At 30.9% G+C, this 24,341-nt stretch overlaps 2 protein-coding genes across 2 annotated transcripts in view; both read right to left on the bottom strand.

The window, feature by feature from the left end:
* Positions 1-24,341, bottom strand: part of LOC106677614 (EGFR adapter protein) — a gene marked incomplete at its 5' end in the record, with an annotated part of 690,819 nt that overhangs the window by 244,841 nt on the left and 421,637 nt on the right.
* Positions 21,815-24,341, bottom strand: part of LOC112211071 (NADH-ubiquinone oxidoreductase chain 4-like) — a 2,981-nt gene continuing 454 nt past the window's right edge. Inside the window, 3 exon segments of the mRNA XM_067046490.1 lie at positions 21,815-21,891; positions 23,782-23,883; positions 23,993-24,142. Coding sequence (XP_066902591.1) covers positions 21,815-21,891; positions 23,782-23,883; positions 23,993-24,142 — 329 coding nt within the window.

A 24,341-nucleotide genomic window follows, 5' to 3' on the forward strand; every position in this document is an offset into this window, starting at 1 on the left:
ATTAATTGTAGAAAATCTTATATAAGAAAAATTAAATATTAATGATTTTAAATTTTAAAAAATATGCTTTTAACTTATAATTAATGACCTGGGAAGAATAACCTGCAAAAGAAACTTTAAATTAATGTGAGGAAGAAATATATTGAAGATGTCCTTGAGGATGGCTAGAATGGCCGAAACGTTGGACTGGTGAAAAATAAAGTGTTGAGACAAAAATCAATACGAATTTTTGATTTATCTAATAAATAATTACCTTGTCTCAAGAAATTGAAATAATATAATTACAAATATTTAATTTGAAAAGTACTTGCTTTTTTGTGCTCGCATGCATTCAGTGAGCCCTGCAACTGCAGTGGTTGGGGCGAACCACTGGCACAAATATTACACATTGGGAATCAACCATCTTTCAGGTTTTTATTTCTTTTTTTTTATTGATATTAGAACTGTATTAAAAATATATATATCATAAGTAAATATGATTTAAGTTATAGATGGCATGATACAGATATGTGGAGAATCAACCTGCTGATAGAACTGCAATAACATTTCTAGAGGAAAAGATCTCGAGATCATCTTATATTCAAACGCCTAGAAGGATTATTAGGTAATGAAGAAGAAGCCAGGTTAGAAACAAGTGGATTTGGGTGGTTGGAAAGTTTTACATGGAAGGAATGGTAACTGGTTCTGGCCAAATCGACAACATATGGAATATTGAGGTCATGATGGATGACTTTATTTGTGATAAAGTAAGGAGCGTTAAGGATTTTACGAAGGATTTGAATTGGATTCGGGAAGAATTTGATGGTTTAGTGGAGCCCCAAAGCTCAACTCCGTATGTCCAGATAGGCCTTATAATAGTCATGTAGATCAGTCTTTTGTAATAGATTGGCGATTTAGACTGTCTGAGGGTTGTCTGGTAATGAAGGAAAAGGTTAGAAATAATTCAGTTTGGGTTAGGAAGTTTAGCATGGAAGGATTTGTTCCCGGTTCTGGCCAAATCGGCAATGAAAAATTAATGTCCTGATGGATGACTTTTTGTAAAAAAAAGTAAGGAGCATTTTGGATTGTAAGGATTGCATGAGAGGAATTCGATGGTTTAGTGAAGCCCCAAAGCTTAATTCCGTAGGTCCAAATAGGCTTTATTATAGTCATTTAAATGAGTCTTTTATAATTAGTGGCAAGTTTACATCGTGTTGTGAAAGTCGGAATCGACAAAAAGTTTTCTGCCATTCAGTATGATTATTATCATTAACTTCGATATAAAATGGTTACTTTTATTAATATAATAAATATAATGGTTCTTAAAATAAATTTACCATTGAAAAAAAAAATAATAAATTGTGTTGCCAAAATATAATGGAGAAGAGGCCTTGTATTGACAGTTCGGGAAGACTAATGGTGAATTAATGACTGCTCTCTGTCGGTGAAGAATTGAAACATCGATCTGGGATGATAAAGTGTCCTGCTATAAATCCTGTTATTTCCATCTATTACAGATCTGGGGTAATTAGTGATCAGGATGTTTTATTAAATATCATTTTAAAAAAATTTCCGTAAGAAAAGATGTGCTTTAGTTTGTAGGAAAAAGAAGTTTTTTTTTTATTATATTTATTGGAATTTACAGCTATTCATAATTATTAACTACCCATTGGTAGCACTCTAATGAAGTTTTCACATTAGCAGGTCTCCTGGCTGTATTCTTTTCAGGCGCCTCGGAGGATTGTCAGGAATGAACAAGAAGAGGAAGCAAGGTTTGGATGGTTAGGGAGTTTATAATGGAAGGAATGATATCAGGTTCGGGCTAGATCGGTTACATATGGAACATTAAGTTCCCTATGTATGATTTTATTTGTGACAAGCATTAAGGATTTTATGAAGGATTTTGGATTGTAAGGATTGGATAAGAGGAATTCGAAGGTTTAGTGGAGCCCCAAAGCTCAACTCCTAAGTCCAGTTTGGCATTTTTACAGTCTTTTTTTTAATGAATTGGAAGTTTAAACCGTTTGTCTAGTAAGTGATGTAATAGTCGGAATCGATCATTGCTCCAGTTGTAATCCAAGGATTTGTTCAATAGGAGCAAGGGTGTTTATCTTAATCCTCCAATTACGAAACAATTCTTCGAGGGCTGTGATATGGAATCGTAGAGTTTGGAATGCAATCAAAGGATTATTATTAACTGCAGAAAAATACTTTAAAATAAAATAAAAGAAGGGGGGAGGGAATACATATTATTAGACTACGGTTTGTTGTTTTCAAATATTCATACAACTGTGTACTGTAACAGCCAAATCTAACCAAATGTTTCTAGTTCTGACATCTTTTCGCACTTAGCTTTTGTGGAGTTCTTATAGTAGTATTTTTGCAATTAGCTCCTGCATAAGAATGATAAGGAATATAACTTAAAATAAATAATTGCTGAAGTAACAACGAAAAAAAAAATTAGAATAATACTGGCATTCAGATAAGCGTAGCGCATGTTTATGTCTAAATGACGGCTTACTTATTTAGAAGAAAAATTAAATAAAATTATAATACGTAGTTTGATACTAAATAGCGATTTTTTATAAGGATTACTATCATCAAAGACACTTTCCAAAAAAACATAATATATTAGAACGTAGAAGTAAAAGAGTATTACAATAGTGTACTTCATATAGCATTATAACCATTTAAAAAAAAAAAAAAAATATATATATATATAAAATACGGCTACTTCCTCGAATAGCTAGGGTCAGTAGCAGAGTGGACAGGTTGCTCAAGGATACCCGGGCGGCCCACTTATCGTCCTTGGGGTCTGACATCTGGTCATCTTCTCCATTCATAGTGCAACGCCTGAGGAGGAGTTGCAGGGGGTCATGACAGTCCACTAATCATTAAGTCATCAACTGACAGGTTATAATTCATCGTATTGTTTTATTATAAAGAAGAGCAGTGGGTATACTCGGTATATATATATGCAAAAATTGCCAAAAAAAAGTCCTGCTAACGAGCTATATTTAATACAATGAATTCCACCAGAAGAGTCTAAGGCCCACTAAGACAAATATTCAACGATGTGCCCTATTCACGAAAATTAGTTAGTGCATTCTGAGACACTATTATAGTACAGTTTTATTATATAGTAAATTTAAAATGGCTATGCTACTGACTTAAAGGACATGAGTTCGAATCTGTCTGTGGGAGAAATTATTCATTCTCTTACTGTAGCATTGAGTCAACCCTGTGGTTGAGGAGCCTTCCAGGATCCACCTAACCTTCATAGGTCCTCTATTGTTATAGAAATATAAACTTTTTTTTGAAAGTTTTATTCAGTGAAAATAATAAAAATATAAAATATCGTCACTTTAGGTGATCGAAAAAAATCTATACACCATTTACAAAAAAACAAACAAAGCGATATCTAAAATCTATAATTATAGAGACAACACATTTTATTTTAATGGCTTTTAGAAATCTTAAATATTTAAGACGACATGTTTGTGAAAAAGGAAAAATTTATATATTCTTGTTAATAATTATTATTTAATAATTATGTATTTAGTAGATTTTTTATATAAAGTAAATACATTATTTCGAAATTTTAGTTTTATTTGAATAGTCTTGAAGATTCCTTTTATTTTAAGTTTTATAAATTTGGTGTAATCAGACATTCAAGGTCCATTAAGTTAAATTAAAAAAGTTAAGGACGTTTCTGTAGGTTTTCTTAGTTCTGGAAAAATCTTTTAGCGATTTAGCTTGACGATGAACAAGTCACCTTCTTGCTTAACCGTTGTTCAAAAAACAGTACTTAGAAAGTACAGTGCCCTAATTTCAGTTTCGTATTTCTAATTCAGAATTCTATACAATGCTGAATTGTGGGAATTGCGCACAATAAATGTTATATGTTTTATATATAATAATATATTTTATTTGGAAATATCATAAATGTAAAAAAAAAAAAAAGTATTTTATATGAATATAAAGAATACTGTTCCAGCCAGACGAAGCGTAGGTGGGAAAATTGCATCAAGACAGGTCTTGTACAAATTCACTAGTGTTTTGACAGCGGTTAGTTGGAGGACGTGTATAGATAAGGATTGGTTGTATCGGCATTGAACCTTTGGCTGCGCTAAGCCTTTTAATGTGATAGTTATTATTTTTGGTTATTTTTGAGGGGAAAAAAACGTGCGAACTGCTGTCCTATAATCTTTGGGAAATGTATAATTAATAATTGTTATTATTTATATTTATATATTAATTATATGATATAAATTATATATTATTTATCATATTAAGGATATTAACAAAAATTGACAGCACATAAATCCACCTTCAATTCCTATCCTCCAGTGCAGGTTGAGCACGCACATACAGGGGCCGGCATACCTTCCAGCTCCAGAGGCTGTAGACCCTGGAAGAAGAACGACCCCAGCTGGGAGTGGAATGTGAAAGTAGTGACCTTGGACACGTGCAGACCACGTGGTCAGAGGACATGAATGGACTGAGGCGTGTCCTTGATGGACCCCCTCGAAGATGTGTCCTAAATTGCTCTATTGTGGTCGGGTATTGTACTTGCCTCCTCTCAGGATTATTAGAAATATGAGTATAATTTGGTCATTATATCAGTAATTATATTCAGTATTAGCAGAATACGTTCAAAGAAGATCGCAACATAAAAAAAAAATAATTATCAGGGATCTTGTATAACATAAAACTATAAAATATGAAAGGCATGAGCAAGCAATAATTAAATTATTAGAATTTTTTTCACCATCTTCTGGCAATGTGTCTAGCCTAACGCCGTTTTCCTAGCTTGATATGTCTCATTACATATTGATTTAGGTGGGATTCGAACCCACAACGTTCTGAACAACCGTTTCTTGCAGGTTTCTTGTAGCGCCCAGGATAAAAATCTTAGTTGCAGTTTTATTAAGGCCTGTTAGTTATAACTCTAATATTGAAAACATTGAGATTCCAATTAAACAATGAATGGATAAAAATACTGCTTTTATTCTTTAATGGAGTTATCTATTAGAAATATAACTTAAATTACTCGGAAACTTCAGAATCACTGCGAAATATTCCACAATTATTTATAATACCTATAATAATAGGTAAGGATTGCAATACATGCGTTTTTTTAAACTGTTTTATTTAAAAAAAAAATAATTAGACTCTAAATCTGCCCCATGTCCCCTTAAACAACCAATATGTCATATCAGATTCTATCTATCTTGAAGCATCAAATTTAAAATTTTAAAGAAGAAGGATTAGTGTAGATACTTATGTAAGCCCATGAAGGTATATACTTATCGTTCTTGCAGGACTTGGTATTATAAACCACTCTAAAATGATTTACCTTTAAATATAATGCTATCACTTCTTCGATACTGGCATTATTCTTTAAATAAAATAAATTGTATCCATTTAAGTAATAAACACTCTTTATCAATATTTTAATATTTCAACGTTTTGGCCACCCTCAAGGATAATCTATACTGTAAATTTAATCCACACATCCAGCTATTAAAATATTTTGCAAGCTATTCTACACAAGTCTAATAATTTTAGACAGAATTATTTTGTCATCTTTTCATTTTCATTTTAATTTAATTTAAAGATTAAATAATATTGTTTAAGTGAGTGGTATTAGTTTAAGATAATTTATAATTAAGAATTTTAAAATTAAATGAAAATGTGACCAACATAAGATAATTTGACTAAACTTATGTACCTTGGCACAACAGTATGCAAAAAATAGTTGAATATTAGGTGTAAATTCATAGTTAATATTTTCCTTTAAGATAGCCATGTTGGCTGAAACGTTGGAAACTTAAAATATTAATAGAGAGTGCTTGAAACTTATATTGATATAGTATATATGTATATATAGTTGACCGTAAAATTTGATGTATAAGAAGATGGTCAGGGTTGCGGTCAAAGGAGAAACAAAAATAGTTTATAACTATTTATTTTCCGACGTTTCGCCCCACTTTGTAGGGCTTCATCAGGGCTAAAAAGATACAAAATGATACAATGATAAGAATAAAAATACAAATACAAAGATAAGATACAATGATAAGAATAAAAATAAGTAAAATTTGACTTTTTCTTTGCTAATTTATTATCATTTTATATGTTTATTTTTACTTATATATGTATAATTATTATCTTTTCATGACGTTTATTTAATCTCATTTTTTTTTTCTTCCCCGTATTGTTTTGTTTTATGTACATCTCCTGTATTTTTTAACTGTATATTTTACGTATTTTTATATAAAAAATTTTTACTCTTGCCATTGTTACTTATTTTTATTCTTATCATTGTACCTTATCTTTGTATTTTATTCTTATCATTGTATCTTATCTTTGTATTTTATTCTTATCACTGTATCATTTTGTATCTTTTTAGCCCTGATGAAGCCCTACAAAGTAGGGTGAAACGTCAGAAAATAAATAGTTGTAAACTATTTTTGTTTCTCCTTTGACCGCAACCCTGACCATCTTCCTATACAGGAAAATAAATAGTTGTAAACTATTTTTGTTTCTCCTTTGACCGCAACCCTGACCATCTTCCTATACATTAAATTGATATAATTTATTTTATTTAAACAATGAATTATCTTGTTATTGAAATTAATCAAATCTTTGAAGGCCGGCTTTTCTTCAGTCAGAAGAAGTAAAAATAAAACGAAGTGATTGAGTAACTTTAAGGACATATTCGAAACCCGTTTTAAAAAGTCGCTTTTTGAAAATCCTATTTCCTCTTTTTCCAATGAAGCAGTCATCGCGCCCTAGGGTTGGAAAAGTCGCTGTTGCCGGTCCAATTTCCGCCCTTCGATGGGTCCCTGCCCTTTACAAATGGAAAACTGACTTCTCGTTTTCGTGACTCGTTAACTTGTTTTTCTTCCTAAGTAATATATTTTATTTTTAAAAAATATATATGTTTTCGTCGTTAACTAAACCGAAAATCAGTCTCTCATAGATCATTATTAAGTATAATTTTATTAAAAATTTGACTTAAGTTCCTTATTCATTTATTATTCTTGTTTCTATAAATTTAACGTACATTATATATTATTTTTTGGCATCAGTAACATTAGTGTAGATCTAGATTAGATTTTTTACAAAAAAGAATTTTTTAAATCGGATTTGTTTATACTTGTAAATATAGAAGCCCATAAAATCACTTAAGTAATGGACAAAACAACATCCTACAAAAAGGTATTTTAAGATGATAACTACCCCTCGCGAGCTAAGACCAAACATAGGACAACATATGTTGCACATTAAGGACAAGATAGGGGGACTTTATCTCTTATCTTTGAGGAAGAATGGCTCTTGTTCTGTGTCTACAGTTGCCGAGACGTCATTGGGAGGTTAATAGTCAATTAAAGCTGTCGACAGTCCCGGAGGCAGGTGCTTCCTCTTGTGTTACCTATAAAGTAAGGGTAACACAAGCACAACAAGGCACGCGTGACAGGATGTGGGTTCGAAATAGCCGGCTACACATTTTTTTATAAATATTACTTAAAATATATGAAATATCTTGTAAGGGGAAGAGTTGCGCTCATGAAAAATGTCAACAAAAAAAAAAAAAACATTTTAAAGACCTCCGAATTATTTTTCTAAATAGCCAAGTGGCGCAAAATATTAATCGTGTGGGTATAAGAACAGCCTCAGAAACGAAAAGTTTTAATAATTGAAATTATATATGTAAAGTATGTACATCTTACAGCAACTTTATGATTAAAATCAACAAACAAAATAAGCCACAATATGTCATAAGTTACATATGCAAAGTATGTACATTTTACAGCAACTTTATGATTAAAATCAACAAACAAAATAAGCCACATTATGTCATAAGTTACATATGCAAAGTATGTACATCTCACAGCAACTTTATGACTGAAATTAACTCACAAGATAAGCCACATTACGTCATAAGTTACATATGTAAAGTATGTACATCTTACAGCAACTTCATGACCGAAATCAAATAACCAGATAAGCCACATTACGTCATAAGTTACATGTATAAAGTATATACATCGTACAGCAACTTTATGATTAAAATCAACTAACAACAAGGTAAACTACTGAGGTGTAGATAGTTGACCGTAGATTACTGGTTGGAGAAGATGATTGGGGGGTGCGGTCATCAAATAAACAACATAAATAAACAAAAAAATATTTATTTATGCCGACGTTTCGACCTGATTTTCAGGTCTTGATCAGGGCTATAAAAACAAAAAGGTAACAACTATCATTTAGAGAGAAAGATTGATTACATTATTATTTATATATACATATAAATGTGAGTAATAAATAAATTTATTTATTAATTTTCCATTGTATCATTTATTTATTATTCACATTTATATGTATATAAATAATAATGTAATCAATCTATTACTGTCTTTGTCCATAGTTATTAATCAACATTTCTCTCTCTAAATAATGGTTGTTGTCTTTTTGTTTTTATAGTCCTGATGAAGACCTGAAAATCAGGTCGAAACGTCGGCATAAATAAATATTTTTTTGTGTATTAATATTGTTTCTTTGCTGACCGCATCCTCCTATCATCTTCTTCAGTAAGTTAAATTACTTTATGTCATAAGTTACATATTTAAAGTGTGTACATCATACAGCAACTTTATGATTAAAATTAACTAACAAAATTAGCCACTTTATTTCATAAACAGCACAATGTTTTATGATTGATCAAAAACAACTACAATATTTATTAAACTTAGTATATTGATGTTCAATCAATAGCCATAAGTAATCTTTGTATATCACCTAGGGCTTATCTAGATTAAAATAGTCTGACAGAGCTTTAGTACTTAATTTAAAAAAAAATTCCTTTAATTATTTATTTGAAAACTGGATAAAATAATAAATAAATATTTTCGTTTTTTTCATGTGTTTTTTTAATAACAATAGCCTACATTACCACAACCAACATTGTAACTATTAAAACAGAAAAAAATGATAATAGTTATTTTTTACTCAACTTATAAATGGAATTAGTATGAGAGAGTATGGGCGTTAAATATAAAAAATATTTTCCGTTTCAAAACCAGTAAGGAATTATTTTTCATGAGTATGATGACGTGAAGTGAATGCACAATAGCGCGCGATGGACAAGATTAATTAATGTTTTAAAAAATAATTGAGTGTACGGCTTTAAACTTAATTGAACAATTAGTAGTAATATTGTCATATTGAAATTATTTTTAGAGTAAGATGAACGTGCGAACCTAAACGTCAGGATGGAGAACATAATTTTAATATGAAAGAAATTGAAAATGTTTGAAATATGATGGTAACAAAAAAAAAGCACAAAATTAGTTTCCTTCAAAAAGAAGGTTTCTTGATAAATTAAAATATAAAAAAGTATCAGGAATTAGGGAAGGATGTGTACTCTGCCTGCAAGAAGTTGGGAAACCTTGTTTTTGACCAACATCGCGAATGAATAAATTGAAGATTCTGACATAAAGTTGAATTCGTCAAAAATAATTAAATGTAGAAAATATAGTAATAACAATAATATGAACTGCTACAAACCATGGAAGGTTAAGGGTTCAGTTAATACTATGTAAGGATGGACTGTTTCTTGAACAACGTTGATACGAGGAGGTGATTTGTTAATGATCAAGCCCAACCGCCAGATGTTTGCTCACAGAGGCTAGGTGTATACCAGGAGGGTTCGAAAACCCACAGGGTCGACTCATGGCTATTGTAACAAAATAAATAATTATCTTCCACGGACGGATTCGACCCGGGTTCTAGGAGTCAGTAGCACAGCCCCTTACACACTAAGCCAACCCCTTCTTATATAAACTACATATATTTATACTAGAAATATTACTTATTTAAAGATAATTACAAAAAGGAGGTTAATAAAAATTATAGCCTGTCTGACCTATAGTAACTACTACATTATTATTCATAACTTTAGAGATTTATTTATTTGCTGCGTACTTGTTATTATCTGGGCAATAACTGTTATGTTAATAGCAGGCCTTGGAAAAGTGCATTCCTGCAATTCAAAGGCAGCAATATTTCAATTAACTACCGCCATGGTAACGGGAATTCAATTTACATTTTATCTTTTCTTACATTATTTAAAAATTTAATTATTGTATTATAAGTATTACATTAATTATTATTATTAAAATTTTTATTTTGCATTATCTAGCGATAATTAATAAATCAGAAGAATAAAGATACAATTTTTTAATAAATTAAATACAAATTTTTAAATTTACATATAATAAAATATATATTATACACATATAATCGATGGTATGTGAGATAAAATGAAATAGTCCAGGTTGAGGCCAAAATAAAATAATAAAGATTTTAACTACTTATTAATAACCAAAGTTTCGACCTATTCTGCAGGTCTTCATTAGGACCAATTTAAAAGTAAGGGGTAAATTAAACATATATAAATAAAACTCAATGGTTTTGGTATTAAACCTTTAACTTCCTTAGTATTTTTTATATTAATTTATTTATATAGATGTCATTTTATACTTTCAACATTTATTTACATATGTTTTATATACTCATACATTAACAATACCTACTCCGTATTAATCAAAATATAGTTGTAATAAATAATTTATTATTGTGATAAATTTTAACAAAGAAGGTTGACTGTGATAAATAATTTTAATTTTTAATTTAATGTGAACAATTTAATAATTAGGAAGTTAAACATAATCTAAGAATTGCTTATTAACAAAATTATATGATTTCCTAAGCTTTTAATGTTTCATAGGGTAATTTCTGGACTGATATAAATAACCTGGGCAGAATAGCCTGCATGAAGTATGAAAATTTATAAATAATATTGTTATTTGGCTGGAATTGTTAAAGATCGTATGTGTAATAAAAACTCACAAATTTTGTGGAGTCTGTATAGTACTATTTCTTTAATTAGGTACTGCTGTAGAACGTTCTATTCCTTATAGAACTCATAATAGATAATTGCTTAACTAACAATAAAACTACTAAATACTAATAAAACTTTAAAGATTAAATAAATTTAAATAAAACGGGCACTGAGTAGAAAAGCCTAACGTATAGTACAAGAGCCCAAAAAAAAGGCAATTATCTCACCCCAATTTTTTATTACTTTAATGAAAACTATGTATAATTAATAGTCAAAATTGATGAGTCGGCCAAGTATAGGTAGGGGGAATAAAAGATGGCGACTGTTTCAAAGCGAAAAAAAAACTAATTTTTCATTCGGAGCTCTATATCTTAAATAGTAGGAACAACACAAGAAAACCTAAGAGAACGTCATTTAAAGAAGAGTAAATTTGCTAAAATATGAGCCCTAATGGTTTTATTTCCGTTAAATAGTTTTCGAGATATAGCTAAAAAGCAACATTTCATAAAAATGTTGTATGGGACGTACTAAAAGAACATTAGTTAGTGAATTTATTTTGAAAAATCTATATCTCAAAAACTATTTGATGCACTGATGTCTATTAGCACTCAAATTAAAGCTAGTTTAATGAGCTGTAAAGTAGTTTATGATGTTTATCTTCGTTGGAATAAACGTTTACATGAAATTTGCTAAAATAAATTGATTTATTGTTGTTCGGACAAATTTTCATTTACCAAATTTATATTCATACCTGAATATCATAAAAACTACAACCCCTACGAAGATAAGTGTCATAACCTACTTTATAGTAAATTAAATTTAATTTATTTTGAGTCTTGGCAGACATATGTACGTCTTACGGATAACATTTTATACGAACAACTAGAAATTAACATCTTGTGAGTTTATTTTTTTCAAATATCATAAAACTACTACTCCTACAAAGATAAATACGATTAACTATTTTGTAGTAAATTTAACTAGTTTTAATTTGAGCGCTGGGCAGACATCAGTACGTCCAATAGAATAGTTTCTGAAATAAAGTTTTTCATAAATCAAACTTATTGACCGAACAACTATAAATCAATTTATTTTAGCAAATATCATGAAAACTACTATTCCTAGGAAGGTAAAGGCCATATACTTCTTTATCGCCCATTAAACTAGCTTTAATTTGAGTGCTAATAGACATCTGTACGTCATATAGTTCCTGAGATATAGATTTCTCAATATAAATAAACTAACACCAATCATTCAGTAGAATTTTTTGAAATGTTGCTTTTTAAAATAGCTATATCTCGAGAACTATTGGACATAAATAGCTCTATTAGGGATAACATTTCATAAAATTTACTCATCTTTAAATTATATTCTCTTAGATTTTCTAGTGTTGTTGTTAGTTTTTAAGATATAGAGCTCCGAATGAAAAATCAAGGTTTTTTTAAGGTTTTGAAACAGCCGCCATTTTTTAATCCCCCTACCTATACTAGGCAGACTCATCAATTTTGATTAGTAATTATAAATAATTTTTATTGAAGTAATCAAAAATCCGGGTGAGATAACTGCCTTTTCTTCCCGGCTCTTGTACTAATATATGTATGTTGAAATTACGACATGTTAAATCAACAATAAACTTTTGCATGACAAAAAATAAAATCAATTATTTTATTTTATTAAAAAGTAATTTTATTAAAATTAATATTTTATTTTATTAGGGAAGTATCAGCAAATAAGCGATATAAAAAAGGTTTCAAAATACCGTACTGTACCCAAGTCCGTACAGGTATTTTACAGGCATTAACATACGAGGACAGTCGAGCTCTGAGATAGAAACGGATAACTGTAGAATGGTTGTCCTTGTCTTTTTTAATTTATTCTATTCGATTTCTACTTTCTTGGGAAACATGGAAGATAATATTATGTATTTAATCGAATACATTATGTCTAACTGTCGGCTTAGATGGAACAAATTGATGATTGTTGCCTTATTTGCAGCATCACAGACAATTAATAATACGACAGTTGCTTTTATCGTTTGTTTTATTATCTTCATTTGAATATCAAAGGATTTCTAGTCACGACGTTTTTTCTTTTCCTAATATGATCAAGGATATATCTGTACTCAGATGGCGAAATGTCATAAGTCACTTATAAATACAAAAAAGGGGTTTCTCACATTCCGGTGGCTCAATTTTTGATGTAAAGATAGCAAATATTTTAAATAAGTTATGTGTATACAAAGTAATACATTATATATTATTTTTTTGTTTGAGAGTTGATAATTAAATAATATTTTTATTTATTTCTTTATTTAATGTAATTTACATTAGAAGGTCCCGTGGCCATCTTCTTTCAGGCGCTTCGGAGGATTATCAGGGATTGTTAAGGATGAAAGATTAAGAATTAATGGGTTAGGATGGTTAAGGAGTTTGGAATGAAAAGGCGCATATTTGTTTTGGGCTAAATCTGCAACGAATGGTATGTTAAGATCTTTGTGAATGAGTTTATTTGTAATAAGGAGCATCAAGGATTTCACGTAGGATTTTGGATTGTAAGGATTGGATGTGGGAGGAATTTGATGGTTTGGTGGAGCCCAAGAGCTCAATTCCATAAGTCCAAATTGGTCTGATTATCGTAGTGTATACTAATTGTTTGTAGTGAATGGGAAGTTTAGAGCGTTTGTCAAGTAAGTGTTGTAGCAATCGGAATCTACGAGCAGTTTCAGTCTTGTGTGTGGATTCCAAGTAAGTCTCTTGTCAAGATGGAGTCCTAAGTATCGAATTTGTTCAACAGGCGTTAGTGGAGTATTTAGAAAGGATACTGTAGGACAGGAGGGTAGAGGTTTACGACAGAGTGTAAAGGTGATCTGATGGGATTTGTCAGGATTTATTTTGATTCTCCAGTTTTTACACCATTCTTCAATGGATGTTATGTGTGCCTATAGTGTTTGTGATGCATTAGTAGGGTCGTTGTTTACAGAAAGTATACATGTGTCATCAGCGTATGATGTTAGAACTGTGTTAGGGTGGGTTGGGATGTCAGCTGTATAAACCGTATAAAGAATGGGACCTAAGATACTACCTTGAGGAAAAAAGAGGATAATTAAATTTTTTAAAAATAATAATTTGGCCCATATTCCATTAACAAGGTGATAAAGAGATTTGAAGGAAATATTCAGCACAGTTCAGGGATTATCAAGAATAGCAAAATATTTTCCAACTATTTATTTATTGCCGATGTTTCGACCCACAATGTAACTCTTTATCAGGGCTGTTGCGATAAAATGTAAAGGATACAATAAATCGTCATTTCAGTCATTCACACGATTCCCTTTGACTGCAACTCTATATCCTTATAAAAAATAAAAGTATAAATGTTTACGAATAGAATGGGCATAGTAGCCAGCGAATTTTAAGACTATCCTTGATAATACTGAGGTCCGAAACGTTGAAGAATAGAGAGAGACAGAGAAAAGGATCAAAAGAATTTGTTTTGTAATAATTTTGAAGTTTTTTCTTTTCCAAAGTGCGAAAATAACAGTGGGAAATTATAAGCGTAAGTTCACATGCTTAGAACCTCATACTTGCAAAATATTTTCAATTTACAATATTGCTCATGATCACTCTCAACAGTCAGATTTTTTTCCAATTAAGGGTATGCACTTTATAGAGACTAGGTGGGTCCCAGGATGACTCCCAACCCACAGGGCTGACTCACGGCTACAGTAACACATAAAATACAATTTTGACACTTAAATACCAATTTACTCTTTCACAATCTGGTCACAGAAGTGTCTCCATTTATCATAATAGATCTTGATTGTTTAAGTACTTCAAATAAATAAACATTAATATAAAAGCCATCTTCGAGACTTTTCAAGTAAAACTAAAACTTTGAAATAATATATTTACTTTATGAAAAAAACGGTGAATATACAATTATAACATAATAATTAATAAGAAAAATACATAATCTTTTATTATTTTAGAGCACGTCATCTTAATTTTTTTGGGGGGGTTTTTCCTGGAGATTTTTTTTTGTCAAATGAATTTTAATAACTTTTTTTTCTATGTGTACTGATTTTTTAAAGTTCATATCTTCATAAAAATCGAGAACGTCTATAACCATTTTTTTGCCTAGCAGATAAATATAAGTTGTGAAGTATTGGTCAATGTAACGACACCCGATTTTCATTTTCTCAACGTTGCTGGATTTAGCCCTTTTAATATTAAATATCAAAATATTCCTCTTAAGATAAAACCGGGCCTGGTTCTTAGTCCCTTTTCTTAAAGGGCTGATGTCCCAGAAGGATTCCCTTTTATAATTTTTAAGTTTTGACCTTCTTGACATGTGGTACATCGGCCAATAGTCTCCATAAATAAATCTTTAAAAGTAATATAAGCACGGTTACCCTAGGCAGGAAAGGGTGAATTTCCTGATTTCCAATTTAAGCACATCTTGTGAATACTCGCCGCTTGAAAAAAAGAATTATAAAGAAATGAAAAATATTTCAACTTGCTATTAAATAGATATGGCGTGTTAGGTACCCAAGGTTATATTAATTACTTATTTCACTTACAATTACAGACAGGTATTCCCTAATTGCCTTGGACAGTTATTAAAAGCATGACAGTAAAAATATAATTTATTTTCTTCCCACAGTAACCTGTAACTCCCTGTTAGGAATGTATACGAAATATACGTATAATATTGTTTATAATTAGCATAAAATATTAAATGAAATTCAAATATTTATATTCATATGAAAAGAAGATGGCTATGAGTGCGGTCAAGAAATACGTTTTTGCTCACCGCACCCCCGTCCATATTCTTATATTAATCTATGGTAAACCACGATGGTAAAAATTACGATTTGTATTCGTTCCGTGTATTAAAAATGAATTTTATCATAAATAGTATTTATGATTGGCCGTATCTAAATCAGTAGGAAGGTGGTAAGGGCTAAGGTTAAGATGAAGAAAATAGTTTTCAAATATTTATTTATGGCCAATGCTTTGCCCCCTACTAGTCGGCTTTTAGGCTAATATAAAAACATACAATGTAGAGAAATGCTTGTACAAGGGTATGTAAATGACGTGTAAATAAAACAGAATTGAATATAGAGGTATAAAAAGACACTCATATAATTAAGGGATGATAATTAATAAATAATATAGTTATTTGTTTGGAATTGTTGAAGATTATATGTTTAATAAAACCTGTTTGTGATAGATTGTCCTTGTGGATAGCCGAATTGGCCGAAACGTCGGACATATAAAGGAATAGAAAATGTTTCGAGACTTAAATGGATATAATTATATTTATTTAAACAATAAAAAAATTTGGTTAAAATTATTATTTGACCTAAATTATAGATTATATTTTTGTGAAGATTGAAGATATTCGATGTAAGTATAATGCAAGATAAAAATTGTAATTTTACTAGGGGATATATTTATTTCAAAAGATTTTTAGTAAATAAATTCCAATTTAGAATATAAGCAGATGTTTTAATATTTCTAATTCCTGCAGTACAAAAATGTGGGCTTGTTACAAAAATAAATCGCAACGCTGATTTGTACCTTTCTGGTTTCATGGAACCGTATAACATGGTTGTTTTAAAAAATATATACTAAGATTCATTTAACTGCAAAATAGGTTATAATTTAAAAAGCATAGATTTTAAAAATAAAATTAAAAATTAATCTTGTATCTTTATTAATTAAAACAAATTTGATAGGGTTTTGGAATTGACTGGCAATAATATTGCCATTAAATAAATAAATATAACATAAAATTAAAATAAATATTAATAATAATTGCCTCTAAGAACAAATTATTGATAATTGCTCCTAGTATGGGTGCTAATTTAGATATACTAAAATAGGTTAAGTACTAGACATGCAACAGTTGAAAGCGTCCAAATTACTATCACTTAAGTTGTCTAGTAATTAACGTAATACCTAGGAAATAACATGATAATTCCTTGAATACTATCAATTACCTGGCACTGCGATTATAGCGGAGGTACTAATGGCGACAATTAACTGTCGGGGCGGGAGAAGATTCCAGTCATTAAGGGAGTACTTGGAAGTGGAATGTCGCACAAGTTGGAGGAGGAAGGAGGAAGCGTTGGTCAATGGCCGAAGAGGAGGAATCGACCGTGAACCATGTTATGAAAGATGGAACATAAAGGAAACTGAAAAAAAGAGAGAGGTTTGGGATGATGGGTCTTCTCTCGTTGCCCGTGACCAAAGGACGTCCAGGAGGAAGCTACGAGATTTAGGATGATTGCGGTCCAGGTACCAGTACAAGTAGAGGGCATTGGACACGGGTTCTTCGCCCGCTGTTATATATGTTTGGTTATACCCGGATAATACAATATATATGTATCATATACTCAAGAGGTTTCTATACAAGCAAGTATTAGGAGGCCATAAAGCACAATTAGGGAAAGCATATATTTTTCTCAGGAATCGTTTAAAGCCTTCTTATAATAAGGCTGAATCAAGTTCATGAGATTTTTTCTCGTTTAGGAAAGTTAAATTTTTCTTGCACAAAAGTCCTAGATTTATAACACACATTTGAACGGGTAAAATAAAATTGAAATATATTGAGAATAAGCTCACAAAATAAGTAATATTTCACAAATGTATGTTTGAAATGAATAAAAATATTAAAGTTCCTCTACACGTTTCACAAAAAATGGCAAATTCACACATGCAAGAGTGTGTATGGGCTGGAACAAGTTGGCCTAAATTTGCAGCAGATCCGTTGAGTGTTGGTTTAGGGCATCTATCAAGGAGTGCCAGAGCTGCATTTAAGGTGGATCCACATGTTGGCCGCTCGCCACGGATCGGAGGCTCGTACAAATGCTCGACAAACAAAGAGCGGGCCATCCACATGTCAGTGCTATTCAGAGAGGCAAGCATGGCGGACGTACTAGTGGTTTCACCCATTGCACTTGAATTGTATTATTTTTATTACAAAAAAAGAAAATTAAATATAAATAAATAAGATTAAATATAAAACTTATTATAAAAAGTACCAACAAACACCTTTAACCTCCTAACAGCTCTCAGTTGCAACTAGACAAAGAACAATGGTGTAGATGCTACACGAGCGCTCTCACGAACCCCTTTGATCTGTGTCCAAAAACCGACTCTCGACGGATCGGCAACGAGCCTAGGCCAACCAAGCCAAGCCACCCATCCACATGCTCGCGTATGTCTGAGTTCGCCATGGCTCGGCCAACGTGTAGAGGCCCCTTTACAGGTACGTGTTCAATTAGCATTGTTCTAAAACTGCCAACAGATTTTGCTCTTCGTGTTTTAATTAATTAAAGAATTCCCCAACTTTTAGATTTAATAATTAACTCTAGTTTAAGATAGCATATTTTGAAATTCCACTGATTTGAGATGCATACATTGTTTCAAATCTTTGAATTTAACTTTAGTGGTTTATTTTTTATTCAATATAGCACAAATACATTTATATAAAGATATAATATGTTCAGGAAATCAAATTAATAAGTTTCTGATAAAAATTCTAAAAGGAAAGTTGAATTTGTAAATTTGATAGATATTTAGTTTATTTTGATAGTGAAAATTGAATTCTATAGCCGGCAAAAGTCAAAATAATACGTCTCCTCTTATCGTTTTACGTTAATGTTTCATAGGTGATATAAGACCGTCGCTAAATCGGGGTTGAGATCTCGTCCATCGACCAATATGCTAAAAACCTCCATAATAACCTCCATGGTAGCCTTACATATCTGAATTTTTAAACAGACAATTAGCGAGTAGGTTGGTCGATGTGCGACATGTCACAATCTCACAAGAGGAGATAATAACACAAAAAAAGCAATCCTTCCCTGCCAGACACACCCCGCTAAGATCCTCGACAGAGACGGTCCTATATCACTTTAGAAATATTTGTTTAAAACGGAAAGAGGAGACTAAAGATTAGTTTAATCCAGCAATATTTAAAAAAACGCCTGAAATTAAAAAACGACAAACATTGTATGAACTGAAATTTAATGTCGTTTTTCATATTTAGGAGTTGAATGTAGCTGAATTTATTTATCCACCCGCGACTCATGGATAGGATGGGATATGAATATATCCGTCCCGAAGTGCTTTAATATAAACACATTTATTGGAGATAGTCCAGGGTCCTGTTTCATAATGAAAGCTAGTTCATAGTACAAGTGTAGAAACTAATGTGGCAATAAAACTAATACTTATTTTTATTTTTTATTAATATATTTGTTTGAGAGTGGTTTAGTTTATTTAAAAACAATTTTGATCCTTTTTCTCAACTTTATTCTTTTTAAAACTTCCAACGTTTCGACCACTTAGTTCATTTTCAAGGATACCTACAAACATTAAATTATATTGAAAATGTTTTTGTTTTTTTTATTATTTATTTATTGTAATTTACAACTGTACAAAATAATACAATAAGTAAATATGTTGTATGTTTCATATACACTTGAAAATCTTGGGAAGGAACCACCCATTGGTGGTACTTCAAACATTATTTTAAACTAGAAAGTCCCGTGGCCATCTTCTTTTCAGACCCCTCGGAGGATTATCAGGGATTGTTAAGGATGAAAGATTAAGAATTAATGGGTTAGGATGGTTAAGGAGTTTGGAATAAAAAGACGCATATCTGTTTTGGGTCAAATCTGCAACGAATGGGATGTTAAGGTCTTTATGAATGAGTTTATTTGTGACGTAATAAGGAGCATCAAGGATTTTTATTGAAAATGTAAATTAATATTTTAAGAAAAATTATGTTATATGATAAGGTGATAACAGAGTCCTAACCTGTTGAAGGTAGGTTCTGTTTGGAGTTTGCAAATGAAAATAATAGAAAGAAAAGTGGTTAGTAAATGTTTTAAATTTGGGAAAGAGTTGTATAGAAGAATTTGTAAGTAGGAATCTATTTTTTAAGTGAACAAAAAATTTTATAATGTTATTGCGATATTATTTTAATGATAAATTATTTAAAGATGGGACAAAGGCAATTAGCCGGCATTTTAAGAATTTTAGAAGAAAAAATGAAAACAAAGTAAAGGTAAGACCAAAAAAATCAGTATGTAAGTGAAGGAAATAATGAAATTGTTATAAAAATAATTAAAAGGGGCTGTTTGTAGGTATCCTTGAAAATGACCCAAGTGGTTGAAATGTTGGAAGTTTTAAAAATAATAAAGTTGAGAAAAAGGATCAAAATTGTTTTTAAATAAAGTAATACTTATTTTTTTCATTATAGGGATGACTATTACTGATATTACAGGAATTAAAAAATACTAAAGTACAAGTTACTATTGTACAAGTCTGTGTAATTGAATTAAGATAAATCTACAAGACTAATATTATTAGTTTGTACTTTATTATGAAAATGGCCAAGGTGACGGTGAGTAAAAGTACCAAAATAGTAGAAAGCCATTTATTGTTAACCAACCTTTCGTTGTTACAATACTTCTTCAGGGCGGTTTGATCTATTTAATGAATAAAGCCTGTAAATAAATCTTGATGTAATGACGTAATCCTTTCAGAATAAATAATTTATAGTTGAGCAACGAATTTTCATAAGAATGGCTTCTATACTGACGAGGAGACAACTAGAAACGAGAATGACAACTGACCTAAGAATTTACTTATGCTATATAAAATTTTAAAGAAATATATTTATCTTTATCTCTGAAAGGGCCTCTAATAAAACACTTTACCTCTCTTCGGAAAGATAACAGAATGTCAAGGGGGGAGGGAGAAAAAAGCTCCGAAGATGCTGTTAAGAAAACTCAGCGCTTTTAGAAAATGGCATGTTTTTCCTCGGAGTGCTCTTGGATTGCTTGTTCCTTTTCTCGATCCAGTTAGGCCATTTGCTAGCACCGTCATTTTTTTATTCAAGAAAAACGTTTAAGTCGTTAGGAGGGGGCGATTTACAGGGGCACAAAGCGGAAAGAATCACGCCTCCTAACTCAGCTTGAGCCGGAAGGTCGTTTCTATTTAACAGGTCGTGCCCTCGGTTCCAGCTAATTATCTCTTTGGAATCTTCGAGGAATGTCTCAATCTAGAACGATACTGTGATTACTATACAGACGATAGGCATTTGGTTATTAATGAGTTTTGTATCCTTATAGATATGATTTTTTTTTAAAATTTATTTATTGATATTTAAAACTGTGCATTAATACATCAAGTAAATTTGAGGAAATCATAATGGTATGGTACGAGCATGTAGAGAAACTACCCAATGGTAGCACTCTAAAAACATTTTTACAATATAAGGTCTCGAGGCCATATTCTTTTCAGACACCTCGGAGGATTGTCCGGAATAAAGGAGGAAGCAAGATTAGAAACTAATGGGTTTGAGTGTTTAGGGATTTGACGAAGGATTTTGGATTGTAAGGATTGGATTCGAGAGGAATTCGAAGGTTTAGTGGAGCCCCAAAGCTCAACTCCGTACGTCAAGATTGGCTTTATTACAGTCATGTAGACCAGACTTTTGTTAATGTGTTGGAAGTTTGGACCGTTTGTCTAGTAAGTGCTGTAATAGTCGAAATCGACGTGCAGTTTCCTGGCTTTTCAATCTTGTGTGAGGATTCCAGGTTAGTCGTTTGTCCAGATGTAGTCCAAGGTAGCGGATCTGTTCAACTGGCGTAAGGGCAACATTATTGAAGTATACTGTAGGGTAGTCAGTAGGTTTACGACGTAAGGTAAAGGTAATTTGATGGGATTTGTTGGGATTTATTTTAATCCCCCAATTAAAAGATATGATTTTTAAACGTAAAATATAAGGTAGTACACGGATTGAAGTTTCTTGTAGTCATGTAGTACACAAATCGAAATATAATTCAGCCATGTAGCATACTGATTGAACACTAATGTAGTCATGTAGCATACAAATTGAGGTGAATTAATTTGTTCCAACGAACTGTTTGACAGTCAGAAAACTGGCAAGCTTCATGCGATTTCCCGGTATCAATGATCTAACTAACAGAAACATAACATAGAAAATAACCATACATTTTAAGCAGTTAATTATTTTATACAAAGAAGAGGGTGTAAGAATTACAAAATATTTAGATCCTAGTTATATAACAAAAAATATAAAATACGTTAATAATTTAAAAACTGATATGGGGGAATCGGACAGCATTATGAAGGCATATTAAATAAATTAGATTTTTAAAACAATAACAATTAGTAAGGCATACATTTTCTGACAAAACATTTTTGGAAAAGAACACTAATGAAAAATAAAAAAATAATGATTTAAAAAATAGAACTTATATTCAATTTGGAATATATAAAAAATAGTCGCAAATATGATGTGACATATATTCACAAATTATTAGTAAGGTAAGGGAAAAAATGAGAATAAGAACTAAAAAATTCGGCTTAATTTAGAAACATTTTAGATTTATAAATGATTATAATATACGGCGGACAGAGAGGGAGAGAAAAATCATATGTTCTGTCGTCGGTTGTTTTAATTGATGGACATTGATGTAAAGTCTGGTGTATTTTTAGTTTTTATGTGAGCTAAGTTAAGTTTAAAAACTGTGTATTGAGAAGTGATCTCTCTCTCTCTCTGCCACGACCAGCTCAGTGCAAGTACGTACGCGTTATTGTTCACCTTTGGACATAGAAAACAATTGTATGTATTTTAATTGTAGGTTAGATTATAAGTTAGTAATAAGTACATAGATATATACATAGGGATAGGATAGATATAATTAGAATAAGATAGGATAGGGCCTTTGTTAGTAAGATTGTTCTTTTCAATTTACAATTAGTTTAAGTAAAACCGTATTTAAATAAACATTAAAAACACATGTTTCTTGTAGTGGATATCTGAGTTAAAACAATATTAATTAAGCTTGCAATTTGAATATATAACAATGTTTTCGCACAATAGTTTCTCTAACTATTTTTCAGCAAATATTTCATGAAATGTTGTTTTTCAAAAAAATATATCTCGGGTACTATTGAACTTAAACAACTCACTATGTTACGGCTCATATTTTAGCTAATGTAGTAAACTTTAAATGATGTTCTATTAGGTTTTTTACTGCTGTAGGTAGTTTCAAAAATGTTTCGGATCCCCAAATGAATTTTTTTTTTTTTTTACTTTTTTAAACAGCCACCATGTATTCCGTCTAATTACACATGGCAGACTCATTAACTTTGACTAGTTATCATAGGTAGTTTTCATCAAGATAATAAGAAATTGAGGTGAAATGACTGACTATTTTCTCCTCTTGGGCTCTAGTACAACTTATAAAGCACTTCGCCTAGTTAGAGGTTTTATCTTCTCTCATTGATAATTTGTTTTACTAATGGTAACTGGATTCTGATAATAGGGGGCCGCTAGAAGCATAAATCTAATTATCTCAAAAAGCCTCTTTCATATGTTTATCACTAATTAGTCTAAATGAAAGTAGATTATTATATTTAATTAGAGTTTTAATGATAAAGCTCAGTAATTATTTCATGATTAAATAAGTACATTAGTTTAGTTAAAAGTTAATAAAAAAAAAAAATATGTTCTATATTTAAAACAACCAGTAATAAAGAAAATCATTATCGTCAACATTGGGGGAGGGGGGTGGTTTAGACCGGAAGGAAAAAAGTCCTAATGAGCTTAGTGAGCACTTCACCGCTATTTATGAAATTTTAAAGGCCTTTGTCGGAAGCTACTTCCGGTGAGGGTCTTCTTTAATCAATACGGCCGTGGCTGTTGATAACGAGCCGCTATTGATAACAATAGGGACCAACTTCCGTCCCAGGTATCCCCATCCATTGTCAGGATCTCGCTGAACCGAGAAACGAGATTCATAGCAAAATGTTGATTAAAAAAAATAAAAAAATTAAAATCACTTTTCTTGACATCCTCTGGTTGAAGTCTACAGTTAATTAGGACACATCCTTCTAAAAATACGTTTGTTAATTCAGCGATTGATGATTGATGTGAAATAGACGCTATAAAAAACAAAATGTTTTGAAGATTTAGTAAATGAAAATGCTATCAATTTTAAGATAGCAAGTTCACGCAATGATTTATTTAAACTTTCGGAATTTCTAAATAAACCATAACCCCCTAACTTTAATAAAATAGCAGACAAAACTATAGAACCAGAAATTGGTGCTTCCACATGAGCTTTTGGTAACCAAAAATGAAAAAAAGGAATTGGTATTTTAAACAAAAATGCCATAATTATTGATAAATAAAAATAAAAACCTAAATTATCCACATCAATTAATCAAAAGTCTAGAGTATATCCCTTTATATTAATATAAAAAATACCCAATAATAAAGGTAATAAAGCAAATAAAGTATAAAACAATAAATAATAACCAGCAGATACACGTTCAGGCTGATATCCCCACCCGAAAATCAAAAAAAGGGTGGGGATAAGAGATATTTCAAAAGATAAATA

Source organism: Halyomorpha halys, unplaced genomic scaffold, assembly GCF_000696795.3.
Source record: "Halyomorpha halys isolate HHAL.00 unplaced genomic scaffold, Hhal_1.1 Scaffold105.1, whole genome shotgun sequence".
In the NCBI taxonomy this organism is placed as follows: Eukaryota; Metazoa; Arthropoda; class Insecta; order Hemiptera; family Pentatomidae; genus Halyomorpha; species Halyomorpha halys.